The sequence below is a fragment of the Ochotona princeps genome, chromosome 32, assembly GCF_030435755.1.
Source record: "Ochotona princeps isolate mOchPri1 chromosome 32, mOchPri1.hap1, whole genome shotgun sequence".
In the NCBI taxonomy this organism is placed as follows: Eukaryota; Metazoa; Chordata; class Mammalia; order Lagomorpha; family Ochotonidae; genus Ochotona; species Ochotona princeps.
In genome coordinates, this window is record NC_080863.1 from 3,546,143 (window position 1) to 3,564,078 (window position 17,936).

Genomic DNA, 17,936 nt, shown 5'->3' on the forward strand with positions numbered 1-17,936 from the left:
GACGCTGAGAGCTGGGAACTCACTGCAGGTCTTCCAGTGGGTAACAGGAAGCCACCTGTCCGAGCCAGCACTGCTCTCCCCAGACACCACAGCGACAGGAACACCGAGTCAGGAATTGTAGCCTGGTACTCTGATGTAGGATGTGGGCAATGCAGCAGCTAAATGCCCACCCCGTGGGCCATTTAAAATAATTTCTCTGTATACTTTCCCTATTTCCGTCAATTACACAATTGATGGAATTCTCCCAGGTTCCTTAGGCTCAACACCATGAAGTTATTTTCTGTATTACTATTCATTCTTATTTATAGATTTCCTAGACAGATTGTCTTAGGAAAAACTGCTGATACTTAACAATATAAAGAGTGGAGAGACATGATTATTTCATGCTTTAGGATAAATCTGCTCCCTCCCCCCACCCACCCTCCAGCAACTAAAAATATCTTCACAACAAACGATGGCCCAGTGGGTTAAACCGCCACCTAAGCGGCCAGGACCACAGTTCACATAAAGTTTCCTTGACTTCCCACCCACTCCCTGCTCCTGGAAAGGCAGTGGAAGCCAGCCTGGCTCTTTGGGCCCTGCCACCCACATGGAAGACCAGAATGGAGCTCCTGACTGGTCCAGACCCTCTGCCTCCCCATCGCTGCCTTTAAAAGAAATGAGTGTTTCTCCTCCTTTCACAGTAAGCTGGAGGCCCAAGGCCTGACAGAGAACACAGGCTAAGACATTCCACCAAGTATGGAAACTCTTAAACCTCAGGAAAATTACCTAATATGGTTGGCAGTTGGTCATAATTCTGTCAACCAACTGTTAATCTTGATAGAATTCTTAAAAAAAAAAACCAGAAAAACAAAAAACCACCCACCAGCATGAAGTAGGCCAGCAGGTTCAAGTCAATTGCTACTGCTGTTATACAGGATATTGACATTAACCGACTAGGCTCTAAAATCCAGTAACAAGCTGGGGTAAATGGAAGAGCAACTAAATACAGTAACGGCTGGCAGATCAAAAGCCAGTACAACCTGAATTTGAAGGGCAGAAGATTCTAAGAGGAGCCAACAATGACCATCGTGTGTGGCCTGTGCCTCCTGGAACCAGCCTGCATTGCTTTAGTTGGAGCAGGCACAGGTGGCAGCCTTGCTTGGCACATTATCTAAACTAGCACCCCCTTGCAATTAAGAGCAGCACTTAGCACTCCTAGATTAGATTACTGGACATCTGCAACTTTCTGTTTTGCTAGCTTCCCAAACAACCGCTCCGCTTGCTTTCTGCCCTTCTCAATCTCCTTTCTTAGTGTTTGTAAAAACATTACAGTCGGGAGAAACTAAATTGGAGTCTTTTTTTTTTTAAAGATTTATTTATTTTATTACAGATATACAGAGAGGAGGAGAGACAGAGAGGAAGAGCTTCCGTCCGATGATTCACTCCCCAAGCGAGCCGCAACGGCTGGTGCGCCCCAATCTGAAGCCGGGAACCAGGAACCTCTTCTGGGTCTCCCACGCGGGTGTAGGGTCCCAATGCATTGGGCCGTCCTCCACTGCTTTCCCAGGCCACAAGCAGGGAGCTGGATGGGAAGTGGAGCTGCCGGGATTAGAACCGGCGCCCATTAAATTGGAGTCTTAAACAAATTCCTCTGCGTGGTGTAAGTCTGGAATTTCAGATACAGTCACAAAGACTACTCACAAGTATCTGAATCGAATCAATGAAAGAATGTCAGGACACTTTACAGAAAGCCACCAGTGTTCCTGACATTAAAAACAAAGAAACCCATGTACCTGCAGGTTTACCAAGCATGACTTTTGCCGCAGGCTAGGAACACCATGTTAAGGGCATCTTTCAGTGTTGCTGTTTCCCCCTTAGGAGATAAAAGTGGTCTGGGCTGGGCCCGGCGGCGTGGTCTAGTGGCTGGGGTCCTCGCCTTGAAAGCCCCGGGATCCCATATGGGCGCCGGTTCTAATCCCGGCAGCTCCACTTCCCATCCAGCTCCCTGCTTGTGGCCTGGGAAAGCAGTCGAGGACGGCCCAATGCTTTGGGACACTGCACCCGTGTGGGAGACCCGGAGGAGGTTCCAGGTTCCCGGCATCGGATCGGCGCGCATCGGCCTGTTGCGGCTCACTTGGGGAGTGAATCATCGGACGGAGGATCTTCCTCTGTCTCTCCTCCTCTCTGTATATCTGGCTGTAATAAAATGAATAAATCTTTAAAAAAAAAAAAAAGTGGTCTGGGGTCGCAGAAAGCGAGGGAAGAGTAACACATGTTGAATCTGGCACCGAAATCTAAGGCAAGGCACCTGTGTTAAGTCGCTCCTGGAATCCACTACTCAAAACTGCAGCTGTTGCCCACTGCCTTCCAAGAAGAAACTTCCCCTTTTGGTGACAACAAGAGACTTGCCATCTCCTTAGAATCTACAGCTTACCCAGATCTGGGATCAATGCAGGCAAGTCACTGGAAACAATCTCTAAGAACTAGGAGCACTACTTAATGCCAGCTTAGTAGGAGCCAAGCACCATGTGGTAGGACTGATGTACATTATCTCTGGTCTTCAAACAACCACACTAGTCAGGACATCTCGGGCCCGTGTTCTGGTATAGAAAGCAAAGCCGCTGCCTGCAGCCCCAGCATTCCATTCGGGCACTCACAATTGCTCCATGTCCAACCCAGCTCCCTGCTATTACAAGTGGGACAGCAGAAGACGGCTTACTCCATTTGGGAGAGAAGCAGAAGATTAAAGATCTTGCTCTTTCCTTATCTCTGTAAATGTCTTTTAAGTAACTTTTAAACCTTAAAAAGAGGAAGGAAGAAGGTAGGGAGGTCAGTCAGTTGGTCAGTCAGTCCTGGCTCCTGATTAGCTCAGTTCTGGCCATTATAGCCATTTGGGAAGGGCTCTATGTCTCCATGTGTCTCTAACTCTGCCTTTCAAATAGAAATCTTGAAAAAAAAAAAAAAACACAATTTCACGATTTCTCAAGCAGATATGGGATGGGGCTGGCATTGAGTCTTGTAGTTAAGATGCTCATGGCCCACAGCCGAGTACCTGTGCTGATGGCTGACTCCAGCGCCTGATGCCAGTACCTGCTAATATAGATGCTCTGCTAGTGTGTTGACTCATGCGCTCCCTGCATCCAGTTACCCAATCCCAGCTTTGGCCCCGCCCAGTTGTAGGCAGTTGGGCGGATCTGGCAGATGGGAATGCATACACATACACTCACAATCTCACTTTCCCTGGGTCTATCTTCACACTCACAGAACATGGTTTTAGGCAACGCACAGCATCCTGTAGCAAGGGCCAGCTACCAGGGCTCAAAGGGATCTCCGCAGAGCCTGTATCCCGGGAAGACCCAAGCAGCCCCAAGCGCTCCATCTTTGTCCTCTGGGCAGGGCAGCGGTTCCTGCCACCTCCTCTGCCCTAGCAACTAACTTATTCACTGTGCCATTCTAAAGCAAACAATCATCACCTGATATGCTTGGGAAAATGCTTACAGCTCCCTGCCTCACTCAGCATAGACCATCATTAATGATATGTTAGTCTGGGTCACACTCATCTTAAAGACTAAAGTCAGACTCATAAATCCAGTTCTAAATTACTTTTTCAAACGGAACAATCCTACATGGGAGGCAGGGAGGACACCATCTTTTTGAAAGCACTGACCTGGTGTAGCAGGTGGTCTCGGTAAGGCTCACAATACCAGCATCACTTCAGCACTTTAAGGCTCACAGTACCAGCATCACTTCAGCACTTTAAGGCTCACAATACCAGCATCACTTCAGCAGTTTAAAGCTTACAACACCAGCATCACTTCAGCACTTTCAGGTCTCAGTCAGTCCCACCTTTTATTTTGAAAAGCATTTGCTTATTTATTTATTTAAAAGGCATTTTGTCAATGAGGGACAGGAAGAGAAAGACACACAGACACCTCCATTTGTTGTTTCATTCCCCTAAACGGCTACACCAACCAGGGCTGGGGCCAGAAGCCATAAATCTATCTCCATGTTGGGGACAGGGACTCAGGTGCCTAGACCATCTTCCACCTCTTCCCAAGCTGTGTAACAGGACGCCGAGTGTAAGCACAACAAGCTGGACTTGACTCAGCACGCCAGCACGGCTGCTGGGTCGTGTCAGAGAATCATCTGCCTCATTTCATCCCATCGTCTATTTCAGCTTTACAACCCACATGGAAACCCAACAGGTCTGAAAAGTGTAGATGGTGGATGTTGTGGCATACGCAGCGAGTTAAGCCACTGCTCGGGACACCTACACGGCACATCAGAGGCCTATCTGGTTGAACTACTCCAAGCTTTTGGTCCAGCCTCTCCACAACTCCAGTGGGAGACCTGGGTGCAGCTGTAGGCTCCACGCTTCTGCTTTGCTTGCTGCCAGCTTTGGGGAGGTAAACTAGTGGGTGGACGACCTCTACCACTCTGTCCTTTTCTTTCACTCTTTCAAGTAGCTGAAAATACCCTTTAAAGGTTTCTAAAAACTATACAAAACAGTTGACCATCACCAACACACAGCGAACGACTTCATATCATCACAGTTGTCACAGGAGCTGCACGCTCTGGAAGAGCTCACTCCTGAAGCTGTGGGGTTTTAAAGCGGGTCTTGGGAATGGGAGACAACCGTGCCACTCCTTCTGTGTCAGGGGGCAGAGCAGGCCAACAGGTAGGTTAGAGAACTTGCCTTACCATATTGATGCCAGAGAAATAATGTACTGACACGAACGGAAAGAAGGCTTCAATCGTCTGAAACAATACTTCCCTAAAATGCCCTCCCGAGGGTGGGGCACTTGGGGTGGCCATGGAGATACTCGGTGCTTAGGGTCTGTGCAGCCCCAGTGGACGGCCTGGTTTAAGGACCAGCTCTGCTACTGGTTCCTTTTTTAATACTAATACATTTTCATTTTATTTGAAAGGCAAAGATAGTGCGTCACTGCTGGGAGAATCACTGCTGGGTTCTCCCAATCCCGCAGCAGGCAAGAACGGCCAGCCAAGAACAGGAGCAGGCCCGGGGGGCACCCAGGCAGGACAGGAGCACAGCAGCATCTCTCTGTACCAACTGCCCACTCCTCAAATGTGTACCTCCAATTTTCAAAGATAAATTTCGGGTGGGCCAGTGCAGTATTGCCAAGGCTAATCCACCCTGTGGTACCAACATCCCATGTGGCACCAGTTAGTTCATCTTCCAGCTGCTCCAGTTCCGATCCAGCTCTGCATGCGGCCTGGGAAAGCAGCAGAGAATGGCCTATGTCCTTGGGCCCTTGCCCCAGCATGGAGACCCGTTAGAAGCTCCTGGCTGCCGGCTTCAGATCACTCCCCACACTGGCTGTTACAGCCTTCTGGAGGGTGAACCTGCAGACGAAGACCCCTCTCTTCCTCTGTAAAATCTTTCAAATAAAAATGATTTTAAAAAAAAAAAAGATAAATTTAGGGGTCAGTGTGGTGGCATAACAGGCCAACCCTCACCTAGGGCACCAGTTTGAGTCCTGACTGTTCTACTTCTGGTCCAGTTCCATGCAGAAGATCGCCCAGTCCTTGGGACACTGCACCAAGTAGGGGACCCAGCAGCAGCTCCTGGTTGCCAGCTCCGGACCGACCCATCTCAGGCCGTGGCAGCCACTGGAGCAAAGAACCAGCAGATGGGAGATCTGTCTTTCCCCTCTCCCCATAACTCTTTCAAGTGAAATAAACAGATCTTTTAGAAAAAAAAGATAAATTTGGGGTATCACATGTAGAAGATCTTTTTACTATTTCTCAACCATATCTTAGAACTTGAGTAACTGACAGTAATTAAGAGCTAAACGATAACAACTTTCCCTCAAAAACAAAAACAAAAAAAAACCCTCCAAGTTCTGAGTGTAACAGAATTTGCAATGTCTAATTTTCTCAGCACACCAGGGAAAGCACGTGGCAGTCAGGGGTTTATAAGGTGTTAAATGCAGAAGTGATCAGACAGGTGATTTTGCTGCTGCTTCCTGACACATCTAAACCAACACCTGTGTCAAGTCTTGAGGAAATGTGCAGGTTAACATCTAACTTATCTTTACTGTGGGAAGACACATTTGCCAGGACAACCTGCAAGCACCCTCATTGGGAGTAACTCTGAGGTCCCCACAGCTAGGCTGGTTCTCCATCTGGCCCCTCAACTTTCAGGGGGTTCAGCTTTTAGGGCTGCAGTGCACCCTCTCACACACCCATCATGAACTGGTTCTCATTTTGATCCGACCTTAGTGGATAAACAGCAATCACTTATTTAAATATATATTACCTCACATACAGACATGCTCTTATGAAAAAAAAAAGCTAGAAAAACACCCAAAATACATATAGAGCTAAAAGGCAAGCAGTTTAGAGCAGCAAGGTCACCTGACATGGACATTCAGGTTAACCCTAACATCTCCTGCAACACTAACAGCACCTTGCTAGACCACACTTAGCCACAACATTACAGAACAGCTGCACTTAACTGCACTTAATACATTGTATTATTTCAGTACCAACAGAAAGTGCCACAAGGGGAGAAAAAAAAAGCATGGGGTATGAGAAGGCCCAGTGTCCCTTCCAGAAGTCCATTATAAAGGCAGCTGGACAGACTGGCTCAACACAAAGTGGCATGCCAGCCCATCTCCCTCCACCCCATCCCACCCTCCCAGGCCAACACTGCTTACAAAAGCGCCTGTGTGGCCGTGAGAAGTGAGTCATGCATGTTCCATTGACAGACGGGGCAGGGTGGAGGGAAATCACTGTTACATGCCCAGTTAGCTGGAAAAGCCCATCCTGTTTTTCCTCTTTTACACGAAAATCATTTCTCACAAACCTGAGACAAAGAAAGCTCGCTAAGTAGGAATTCACCAAATATTTCAGCACTTCTATGCTCAAAGAAAAAACTTAGTTTTACAGCCAAATGCATGAGCTCATAGTCCAGACCTAACAATTCACACTGGGCAAAAGACTTGTACAATCAGTATAAAACATTTGTTCCTCTTCGCCCACACCAAGAAAAACAGCGGCTAAAGAAATGAAGCCCGTCACCAGTTCTCGGGACAGACTCCCCCACGAGATGCTCACCCGGGCAGCCGAGGCATCTCAAGGCGCAGCGACAATCTCACAACTTCCTTTGCCAAGGAAACACAAGGGCAAAGTGGCTTCCTTAAACTGACTTTGGAAGCCAGGCATGGGAAACACAACCTAACAGAGACAGCGACAACAATACCCGATACTGTCCCTGGAGACGAACACTGGCTGCGCCAAGAGACCAGGTGGCTCAGGCCATCTCATTACTGCCTAGGAAAGCAAACTGACATTGCAGAACCTGAAATTAAAAATCTGTCTTAGCTTCAAAAACCTCCAACACAGGCGGGTTAACATATCCAGATTCCTCCCCCCAAAATCCAACAGGCCAGGTCGCTCATTTTCAAATAACGCTTGAGCTCTGTATTCGGTACTGTGCTTGAAGCCTGAGAGACCACACAGGGAAGCCACGGCGATGTGGAGGAGGCAGGTAATTCCTATCCACCAAGTATAAACTCTACACACGCGCAACAGGGTACTTCGAAAGTTCATGGTCAAGAGGATGAAAACATGTTCATCTTGGCGCCAAAAAAATGTGAGAGATCCATGCTAACTATGCATTTCGCAGGAACTTTCTGGAGAACACTTGCACTGCCTACAATTCATTACCAGCATCAATTAACTTGGGGTGCTAAAGCGGATAATGAATTTAGATACTAAGAATATTAGAATCCACGCCAAATATTTTTGCAAAAGAAGCTAGCATTGTAACAAAGCAAAGTTCTATCAAGAGTTTTGATTCAAATCGGTTTCTTTACTGACATTATCCTACTCCCTCACAGTATGAAGTATCCTTAAGCTTACTTAACATGTAAAATAATTTAAATCATCAGAGCACCACAAATGTAACCGAAAAGTCCAAAAATATGAAGGAAAAACACGAAAGAACAAAATTTTCACCCACCTCTTGGTAACCACTTGTATGGTGGCGTATGCGTACAATCACATACTCCCACGTTCAGTTTTATTCATGCAAAGCTAAGCTGTGCCTGTACCTTCTCTAGAAAACATCTCTGTGTGTGTGTGTGTGTGTGTGTGTGTGTGTGTGTGAGAGAGAGAGAGAGAGCGAGACAGAGACAGAGAGAGATTAATGGGGTAATGGCTGGGCTGCTACAGACACCACCCATTGTGTGGCTTTATCATTACGTGTAACCAATTTCCTCCTTTTGTTTACTAAGGTTTTATTTTAGGTAATCCCAATTTGCAAATAATTCTGGAAAACACCCACATCAAACTCCTAAAAATAATTCTGAATGCCCAGTCCCCCCCCCCCCCCCCCCCCCCCCCCCCGGTTTCAGTCACTGCCCGCTGTGTGCCTTCAGCACGTTTCTGAAATCTCAAGGTCTTTGCTTCACCGCGGCCAGCCCCAGGTGGGCACCCAGCGACACGCCCACCAGCCGCGCGCCAGACCTCTCCCGGAAAGGCGGTGTCTGTTCCCAGCAGGGAAAGTGTGGCACTCCAGGAGCCAAAGGCTTTCACTGACACACTCCCGTCACTGCTTTTCACTCTCGTCCCAAGACTTCCGCCCCCTTTCTGGGAAGGGGCAGGCTCACACCCACGGAGTGCCCAGGCAGGGCTCCATCCTGGGCCTCGCCAATCTGTGTTCCACAGAAGCCACTGCACCGGGTGGCACAGTTCCCTTCTTCCCCCTCACAGGAAAGGCCCAGGGTGCAGGACAGTGTGCTCAGGACGAGCAGGCGGCAAAGAGTACCAGATCTGAAACAGCGGCAGGAAATCTCCAGGCCGACTTTCAGAAAGTAGTAAAAATAAATAATCAAAGTGTTTGTGTCACGTATCTTATAAGCACTAAACAGAGGCACGTGGGGCCAGCTTCGTGGCCCAGCAGCCCACATGGGAAAGCCAGCTGCTCTGCTTCTGACCCAGTTCCCTGCAAATGCACCTGAGGCAGAAGATGGCCTGCGGACCGGGGGTCCTGCACCCACATGGGAGACCCCCAGCCCAGACCTGTTTCTGCCATTTAGGGAACGAACCAGAAGATGAAGACAGCTACCTTTCTTGCTTTCTCTCTCCCCTTCACATGCCCACAACTCTGCCTTTCAAATAAATAGTTTTTAAAATGTAAATGCACTGGAACAAAACTGTTTTGACCAAAATACCCTCCTTCCCTTAGCAAAAACCGCACAAATGCCTGTATCTTGGGAGTTGGCAGCGGCAGGGAAGAATAAAGCCACGATGCAGGCCCCGGCCACAGCGAAGCCAAGAACGGTGAGAGCGTTCCCCAAACTACTCAGGGCAAAGACGTCTTCTATTGGTGCTTGATTTATGTTATAGCGTCCAACGTGTTTCTACCGTTTATTCACCCTGGTGTGTACTCCACTGTCCTGTAGACAGCAAACGCTGCAGTGTGACCACGCACTATGGACACCAGGTGCTTCCTCTCGATGCTAAGTGGATTACATGTATAACAACCCCGCAACAGACTGTCTAAATTTGTTCTAACAGAACAGTAAGGATGAGCACCAGATGGGGCCATTTGGCCTTTGGTGCTCAGGAGTGCGGCAAGAGAAGTGGAGCCCACTGCCCGTGGCCCTCACCACACCTCGCTGCTACTCCCCATCCTCACCACCACACTGCATCACTTCCAGGTGCTCCTCAGACCCCAGCTGATCCATACCTAGGCTCAGCCCGTTTAAACGCTCTAAACCAAACAGCTGACAGCCACGAGCCTTCCCAGTGTTTTGTTGCACACACAGTTTGGGTAGAAAGTGATTGGCTGATTTATCAGAGATGAAAAATAAAACCCTAACAAGAATATTTCAAACTTAACCAGACCTCATCCTTTTGAAAAGTCTTACGTAAACACATCAACCTTATATCCAAGGTCCTCAGGAGCCCAATTCTATCCCTGACTTGAGTCACTGAACAAATCATTCTTTTGTCCTAATTCATCCTTCTGGAACAAAGGATTATTCAAATATAAACTTATGTATCAATTAATTAAAAGTGAAAAGCATTCTAGAGATGAGCAAATAGAAAACTCTGATTTCAAAGACCACAATGCAGCCTTCTCATTTTAACCAAGATTTAAGCCTCACAAACGCCGTAATCATATAGTGTTCCTGACCGCTTCTCCCCAATACGTAAATTCAATCCCCCTTGATTTCATCTGTTTTCCTAGCAAGCTCTTCTCTCCCAAGTATGAAAAGGGCTATTTGCTGAGATCCTAACAGAATACCCCAGAAGGAATTGTGACTACCACGGTCCTCTAGATGAAATGGCAAGCAGCATGAAGACGTGAGCCACTGCTATTGGACAACTTACTCCTCTTTAACACAGTGTGTGAACAGCAGCGGGTGTGAGGACACCAAGAACCCAGAGGTTGGGAAACGCACAAGAGCAGCCCGAAGGGCAAAGCGATTCTGAAAAGAGGAGGAAAGTTTAAAATACCACAGGAAAGCCATCGTGGAGACAGAAAATATACAAAAAGGCTTTGGCAATCCCTAAAAACTCAGCTCTTGGGGCACACCAGGTTACCAGACTCCCACAGAACACCCTTTTGGGGGCCTGGCTCCTTCCCTTCTAACCCAGCTGCCTGGGAATGCATTTGGCAGGCAGCAGGTGATGGGTAAGAACCTGAGTTCCCAACACCCACGTGGAAGCCCTGGGTGGCATTCTGGCTGGTAAGGCATCTGAGGGCATCTTCCAGCAGACGGAAGATATATTCTCTTCCCCCCTCCCTATGCCTTTCAAATAATACAACTTTTTCAAAAGCCGGCTCTTCAGGTTTTTCCTAGTATCTGCTACCCAGCTGCCAGAAAATACATGCCTGAATGCTACAGAGACCCCTCATTCCCTGAATCGACAAGTCACAGCATAAACCGCACTGATAAAACACAAATTCATGTTACAGCTATCTGCCTTCTGAACCCGTAGGTTTCTCCTTACAACTTCTAGAAAATGACTTTCCTCCCTGTGTGAAGTACCCTTCTCCCTCCAGAAAGTTCCCACTCTGCAAAAATCTGGGTAAAATGAAAGACTAGGTTGCTATTTCTCAGGGGAAGACGGAGAAACTTTTCCAGCCTTTTCCCAGAAAGCCTGTAGCGCATGCAGGTGACAAAGGCAGAGGGAAGCCCCGTTTGGCGTCCTGCGCTAGGCTGGCAAGCACGCGTGTGTTCCGCACCCTCGCGCACCCTCCTGGCCTCGCCTATGTCACCCCCGGCGTCACAGGGCTGTCTTTTTAGGACGTGACTAAAAGTGAGCTAGCCAACTAAGATTCCCAAAGTCCCCTTAAAAAAAAAAAAGTAAAAACGAAGAAACTCCTAATGAGGTCAAGAGAAAAAGAACAGGACTTGGCACAATTTTCTGTTCTTCATTTCACATCGATGGGAGGTCAGAACAGTACACGGCACATGTTCCCACAAAGTGGGAATCAGTTACCCTAATATGGCCAGGCCCTAAATAGAGCCGCTTTTTAAAAACTTTTCAGATCCAAGTGCATCCAATTAAACTTGTGGCTAGAGGAAACGGTGGTGGGCAACCAGGCAGGGAACACAAAAACAACTCCACCGTCTCCACCAAGATGAAAATGGCTTCCACGTGTCCCGAAGGGCTGCTAATGACACCTGAAAACACACATGCCCTCTTACCGGGGATTTTTGCACCCTTGAACTTGTCCAAGTTAACCAAGAAGAAAGCGCAGAAATTACACCCCAGGAAGTAATTCTGCGATTCTGAGCAGGCACACACCTCCAACGGTCCTCGGAACACCGTCCGACTCACAGGGCAGGACTGGGCTCCAACCGAACTGCTGCAGGTGGAAGTCCTCACGGCTTACCTTTCAAACACCGCCCCCAGACACACACGTTCCTCCTTTCTGTCTGAGGATCTTTGCTTTACATCCATGGAATCCAAGCAAAGCAAAATTACCAAAAGGAATTCCTCCCAAAAGCTACTTCCCCGTTTCCCTTGCAACTTCTGAAAGGTTTATTATAACGCATGGATCCAGACCTGTTTAACAACAACCAGCTAACCAGCCGGGAGCCCAGGGTGATTGGGCTGTTGCAGACCGCGTTAGAACCGCTTCAATACACAACAGAGGACATTCTAAGTCAGCCCTTAAAACTTAGCCCTTGCAAGCAGAAGAGCCAGGTGATACTTTCAAAGGCTGGTTTCTGCGGTCAAATGGCTTGGTTCCAGTCGCAAGCTCTGCCACTTCACAGCTGCGGGTCTTCAGCCCTCAAGTACTCGAGGACTTTGCAATCTCGCCTGGCCAATGGGAATCCTAGCAGCACCTGCGCTCAAGGAGAGCTATGGTACATGCTGGTACTTTGCAAAGGTGGGAGTTCCAACATAACGCCGCGGTGTTCTTCACCTGAGATGCCAGCCAGCGCCCAACAGCAGTTTACTCCCCCGCTTTCCGACACATCATGCGGCATCCGCCTAACGAACGATGTGCAAATTACATACTTTTCATTCACCCGTCTGGAAGCTTGTCAGACAGCCGGGCGAGAAGGGAGATGGAGGGGGGAGGAGGAGGCTTGGCCTCTCTCCGCGGCAGTTCACAACTTCAGGAACACTGGTACACAATAGGTGGGAGCGACCCTCAAAATGACAGCTGGCCCGGAGGGGTTCCCGCAGCCCGCCGCCAGCGCCCTGGGCTCCGCCGCCGAGCCCCGCACAGAACTCCTGGAAAGCCGCAAGACCCGGCAGAGTTGGGGGCGACCCTGGGCAGAGGGGAGGCACGCGGCGGGCAGCGACCGCCCCCCGCCGACACCCCGCGTCTCCGTGGCTTCCCGCGGCGACGAGCACCCCACCCCGGCGCCCCCTCACCTGAAGGCGGGTCCCTCCTTGGGAGCCCTGCCCGGGGCGGACGTCGCCGCGGAGCCGCCGCCGCCCCTTTTGTTGAAGAGCTTCTGGAGCAGGGTCGGGGCCATGATGCGGCTGCAGCCGGAGCCCGGGCGCGGCGCTCGGAGGCCAGGCGGGCGGCGCGTCAGCGGGAGGCCGGGAGCGGCCAACGCGGCCTCGGGCCCATGGCGCCGGCCGGCCGGCTCGACCGGGGCGCTGCGCCTCAGGAGCCCGGCTCGCCGCCGGGGCCGCCGCCGCTCCCTCAGCCCGGCCGCCTCCGCCGCTGACAGTTATCTCCTGGGGAGGAGCCCGCGGCCGCACGGCGGCGCGGGAGGAGCGGCCTCGCCCCGGCGGCGGCCATTGGCCCGGAGGCCGCCCGCCCCGGGCTCTCGGAAAGCCCGGCCCGGATCCGGCGGCCTGGAGCTCGGGCCGAGCCGGCGGGATCGGGGGGCTGGAAGGGGTCCGAGCCGGGCGGGGCGGGGGGCTGGAAGGGGTCCGAGCCGGCCGCGAGGGGCCGCCTCCTTCCCTCGGGCACCGCCCGAAAGCCTCTGTCCGATCGGGGTTCCTGGGAGACAGAGCCCCCCGACTTGGTCCTGGCTTTGTGCGGGTACCAGAGCCCCTTCGTGGGGGGCGTGGGCGGGCGGGCCGGCTGCCTGGTTGCATTTTCTCCGGACTATATTAAGATCGGAATCTCACGGGACCCGAATTATGGGCACTTTTTCCCATTATCTATGTTGGATCTTCTCCAAGCATTTGGGGGGGGGGGTGTGATTTGCTCTTTTGATTTCAACGGTGTTTCAAATTCTGTGTTGCGTGTGGCGTCTTGGGCCACCGCGTTCTTGTATAAACACATTTATGTAAAAAGTTGGCATGTGAAAGGTTGACGGGCCCTTTAAAAAAAAAGACAGATTTAGAAAGATACAACTACTTTATGACAAGAGGGTGCTTTCCTAAAGGTCTAATGATGACCAGGTACACAATATTCAGCAGCAGGGTTTTTTGTCTGTGTTTGTTGTTTTTGCTTGGGCAAGGGAGAGGGAGTTGTCTTTGACAAGGTATGTTTGACTTGTTTTGTCTTTGAGTTAGCTTCCCGTCCAGTCCCACCCCAGTCCGCGCCTCTGAGGTTGTGAGACCGGCAGTACTGAAGGCTTCTTGCTGCAGGTGATACAGCGCAGGGCTCTGCCGCTTCTGAACTCTGTAAGACGGTAAACCTGTGCAGCTGTCCCAGCGGTTAGGACGTGACTCACCTGCGCTGCTCAGGTTTGCTCGGAGGAACTCTTTGGAGACTCCAAACGGCGAGTTATGTTTCCGGGAGTAATCAGAAATATCCACCTGATTGATTTTTAAATCTTCAAGTGATTTATTTGAGAAGTAAAGGGACAAAGGTCTCCCATTTGCTGTTTCCCGCTCCCTGTGTTTATCTGTTACAAACCCCAGCCTGGGCCAGGCTGAAACTGAAAGTTGGAACTGTGGGGATGAGCCCACTTGGATGGCAAGGACAAGACCGCTTGCTGCCTCTCGAGGTGGGGGTTAGCCTGACGCTGGAGCGGAGCCAGGTCGCTGATAGGGGATGCAGAGATATTGCGATCATTTTTCAATCTGTGAACTCTGGAGCTTCACAAAGGTTAGGGAAAGATGGATGAAGTTGCTGTCATGTTTTTCGTTGTTTTCTTTAACTGCTAGTGGGTTAGGTGTTAATGCTGGCAAGCAAATATCCTTTTGCACAGTTGAGTGGACATAGATCATAATTTGCAACGATGCCGGGTTTCTCTGTTTCCAGAGAAGCTTTTCCACATGGGGCTGCCAATACTCCCAAGCATGCTACCTGATAGGGATTGCTTTCATAGGTTGCAGATTCATAAAGACAGCGCCAGAGACTCACGGCACCTGGGGAGGCAGCAGCAGATGACCCAGGGAGAGTCCCAGGTGTGAGGTCCAGGCTCCTGCTGCCCCCTGGCTGCCCCCTGGGTGGTTGTAGCCATTTGGGGAATGAGTCTGGAGATGAAAGACCCATCCTCCCCCCGCCCCCTTTCAAATAAATGGATGCAAATATCAACACAAGATTTCATATATATCTGTAATGGTCCCAGCTGATCATTGCTTATGCTTGTTAACGTGCTGGAATAGACAAAAACAACGATCCTTTTGAAAACTTGGCTGGATCATCATTTTGTTGAAATGAAAATAGACATTGCTTCTTCAGTGAAAACAGTTGTTGCATTTTTAAAGTTATAAGCACCAACTGGAATTTGCACCGCATGCTTTCCACCCCTGCCTCATCCAGTCACCTTCGTCGGGTCATCAGCCATCCTCATCAGCCAAACTCCATGAAGTGTATCTGATGTGCCGCACCCTAGAAGAGGGAAGAAGGCATCATACCTTTTTTTTAGGATGGCTCTGGTTCTTATAAAATATTGGGTAAGGAAATCACTCTTGATAAAATCATATAAGAATATTTTCTTTATTCTTAAATATTATTGAATCATGAATTGTATTTATGTGAAAGGCAGAGTGCTGGGGTGGGGGAAGACGCTGTGAATGATTTTCCATTTGCACCGGGTCACTTCCAAAATGCCCGCAGCTGGCATTCAAAGCAGCACTGCAGTACGAGCTGCAGGCTTGCCGCACCCAGCAGCAGCCCCGCATCATCAGCTGTTAAGTTTCAGAAGCTTGATCCAGGATGCCATCATCTGCAGACAGACATGTAAGTTAGGCAAGAGAGCAGTAGACCTTTCGTAGCAATTGCACGATCAGATCACCAAGTGGGGGCACAGACATGACTGAAGAGTCCAGATGGGGCTGGAGTCCTGGCCAAACACAGGGTGAGCCAAGGCGTGAAGTTCTGGGGTTCAAGGGGCCTCCTTGCTTCCCTGCCATTGTCCCCAAATGTTCATTCTTGTCGACGATGCACCTTGCCCCATTTCTGGCCTAATTCCATTTCTGTTCCTTTAAAGAGCTTAGTGCGGTTGATGATTAACCAGTGGATATACATAACACCTTTGTTTCCCTATTAAACATGTATATGTAACCTGTAGGTCAGAGTCTCCATCTGGCAAGCTTGGCATGTGCTGTCTTCTCGAATGTGCGTTTATCACCAGGATGAGTTAACACATTGGATAATGCTCCCAGTCCCTGGGGACCCTCACGATGGAACTCTCCATGCCATCACTATGTGGATCAGGAAGACTCTGAATCATTTCCGGTGTTTGACTTTGGAAGGAAGGAGTGACCACTACTGTGCCCAGTAGGAAACCGAGCATTCCTGAGGCTCAGGCTGATTCCCTTTGCCTGAACACTACCACAGTTCTGCAGAAAATCCTGCCCCCAGTGTGAATTTTACCTCTAGAAAAAACCAATACTGGCGGAGCAGACACTGTTGGGGGCAGTGGTTAAGACCCCCACGTCCCATGTGGGAGTGTCTGAGTCGAGTCCTGACTCCAGCTCCACGTCCGAGTCTGATTTCTTGCTCATGTACACTCTGGAGGTCACCAGGGATAGCTCGAGTGCCCGGTCCCTCAGGTTCAGCCTTGCCCAGCCGTGACTGACGCAGGCGTGTGGGGAGTGAGCCAGCAGAAGGAACAGCTCCCTTTGGCTGGCTGTGCCTGTCTCAGATAAAATGAAAAATGCAGAAAGGGCAATCCAAGAGTCCCTAGACATGCAAAGAATACTTCTGTCACGGTAAGGCGAGCACACCAAAGCACATAGGGATGTAAAAGGGATGTGAGAGAGCAGATACAACACAAACAGGGCAACTTCTCCCCTGGCCACCACCAAAATGTCTATAAGGGGCCCAGAGCAGTAGCCTAGTGGCGATAGTCCTTGCCTTGAATGTGCCGGGATTCCCATATGGGCACCAGTTCATGTCCTAGAAGCCCTGCTTCTCATCCAGCTCCCTGCTTGTGGCCTGGGAAAGCAGTTGAGGATGGCCCAAACCAGTGGGACCCTGCACCCATGTGGGAGACCTGGAAGAAGTTCCCAGTTCCTGGCTTCGGATCAGCGCAGCTCCTTTGCGGTCACTTGGGGAGTGAATCATCAGATGTAAGATCTTCCTCTCTGTATATCTTACTTTACAATAAAAATAATACTTAAAAAAAATCAAATGCTTAGGGACTGGCGTGTTGGCTCAATCAGCTAATCTTCCACCTGCAAGCGCCAGGATCCCATATAGGCATGGGTTCATATTAGGCTACTCCACTTCCCATCTAGCTCCCTGGAGGGGCCTGGGAGAATGCATGTGTCAGAACTGGCTCCTGCCTCCTAACTTCGGATCGACTTAACTCTAGCCATTGAGCCCACTTGGTCAATGAACCAGCACACAGAAGATCTGTATTTTTTCCTTTTTTTTTTTTTGGAAATCTGATTTTCCAATATAAATAAATAAATCTTTAAACATAAATAAATAAAATGACATATGATGTGTTTGTGTTTTTGAGCGTGTTCTTAGTTTATGTTTTTTAAATAGCCCCACCTGGGGGCATTGCTAAAAATCTTTCCCTGGGCTTAATCCTGTAAAATTCCAATCCAGGAAACTGGGAAACTTAACTAGGTCCTCTAGAAATCTGGAGGCAGACAACTCCTGGATAATACTTTGAAAACCATCACTGAGACCCTAGATATACGCAAAGCATTACAAGAATGTGTAGTTTTTCAGTTGCTTGTTGATGTCTCATAACCAAAGACGTTTGAAAATCGCTGCTGATACCTGCCTGCCTTCCAAGAATAATTGAGATTCCAGTTGTTATTTAAAATGAAAAAGCAAAGCTAAATATTGTTGTAGTATTTATACTTTAAAAAAATTAATTATGTGGTATAGACCATAAAAAATCAGCTAAATTTTCATCCCATTGGTTAATACAGTACCATCATGAATACCAGTGGACTTCTACATGTAGTAGATTGAATATGAACCTAACTCCTGGCTTCGGAGTGTCTTTAGCAGCCACAAGAGCTTTTTCTGTCTCTGCTCTGTAAATCTCCCTTTTCCATAAAAATAAAAATCTTAGAATTATCGTTATTCCTTACTCTCCATAAGCTCCTCTCCCCTGGGCTGATGTGAACTGATAACC

At 49.2% G+C, this 17,936-nt stretch overlaps 1 protein-coding gene across 2 annotated transcripts in view; it reads right to left on the reverse strand.

The window, feature by feature from the left end:
* The window catches only part of FNIP2 (folliculin interacting protein 2), a 95,159-nt gene extending 82,191 nt beyond the window's left edge, over positions 1-12,968 (reverse strand). Inside the window, exon 1 of one of the 2 annotated variants that reach the window (XM_058657424.1) lies at positions 12,856-12,968. In XM_058657424.1, coding sequence (XP_058513407.1) covers positions 12,856-12,959 — 104 coding nt within the window. In that variant the 5' untranslated portion in view covers positions 12,960-12,968. The remainder of the gene's footprint in view (positions 1-12,855) is intronic. The other variant, XM_058657425.1, reaches the window with a different exon arrangement.
* Positions 12,969-17,936: the final 4,968 nt, after the last annotated feature.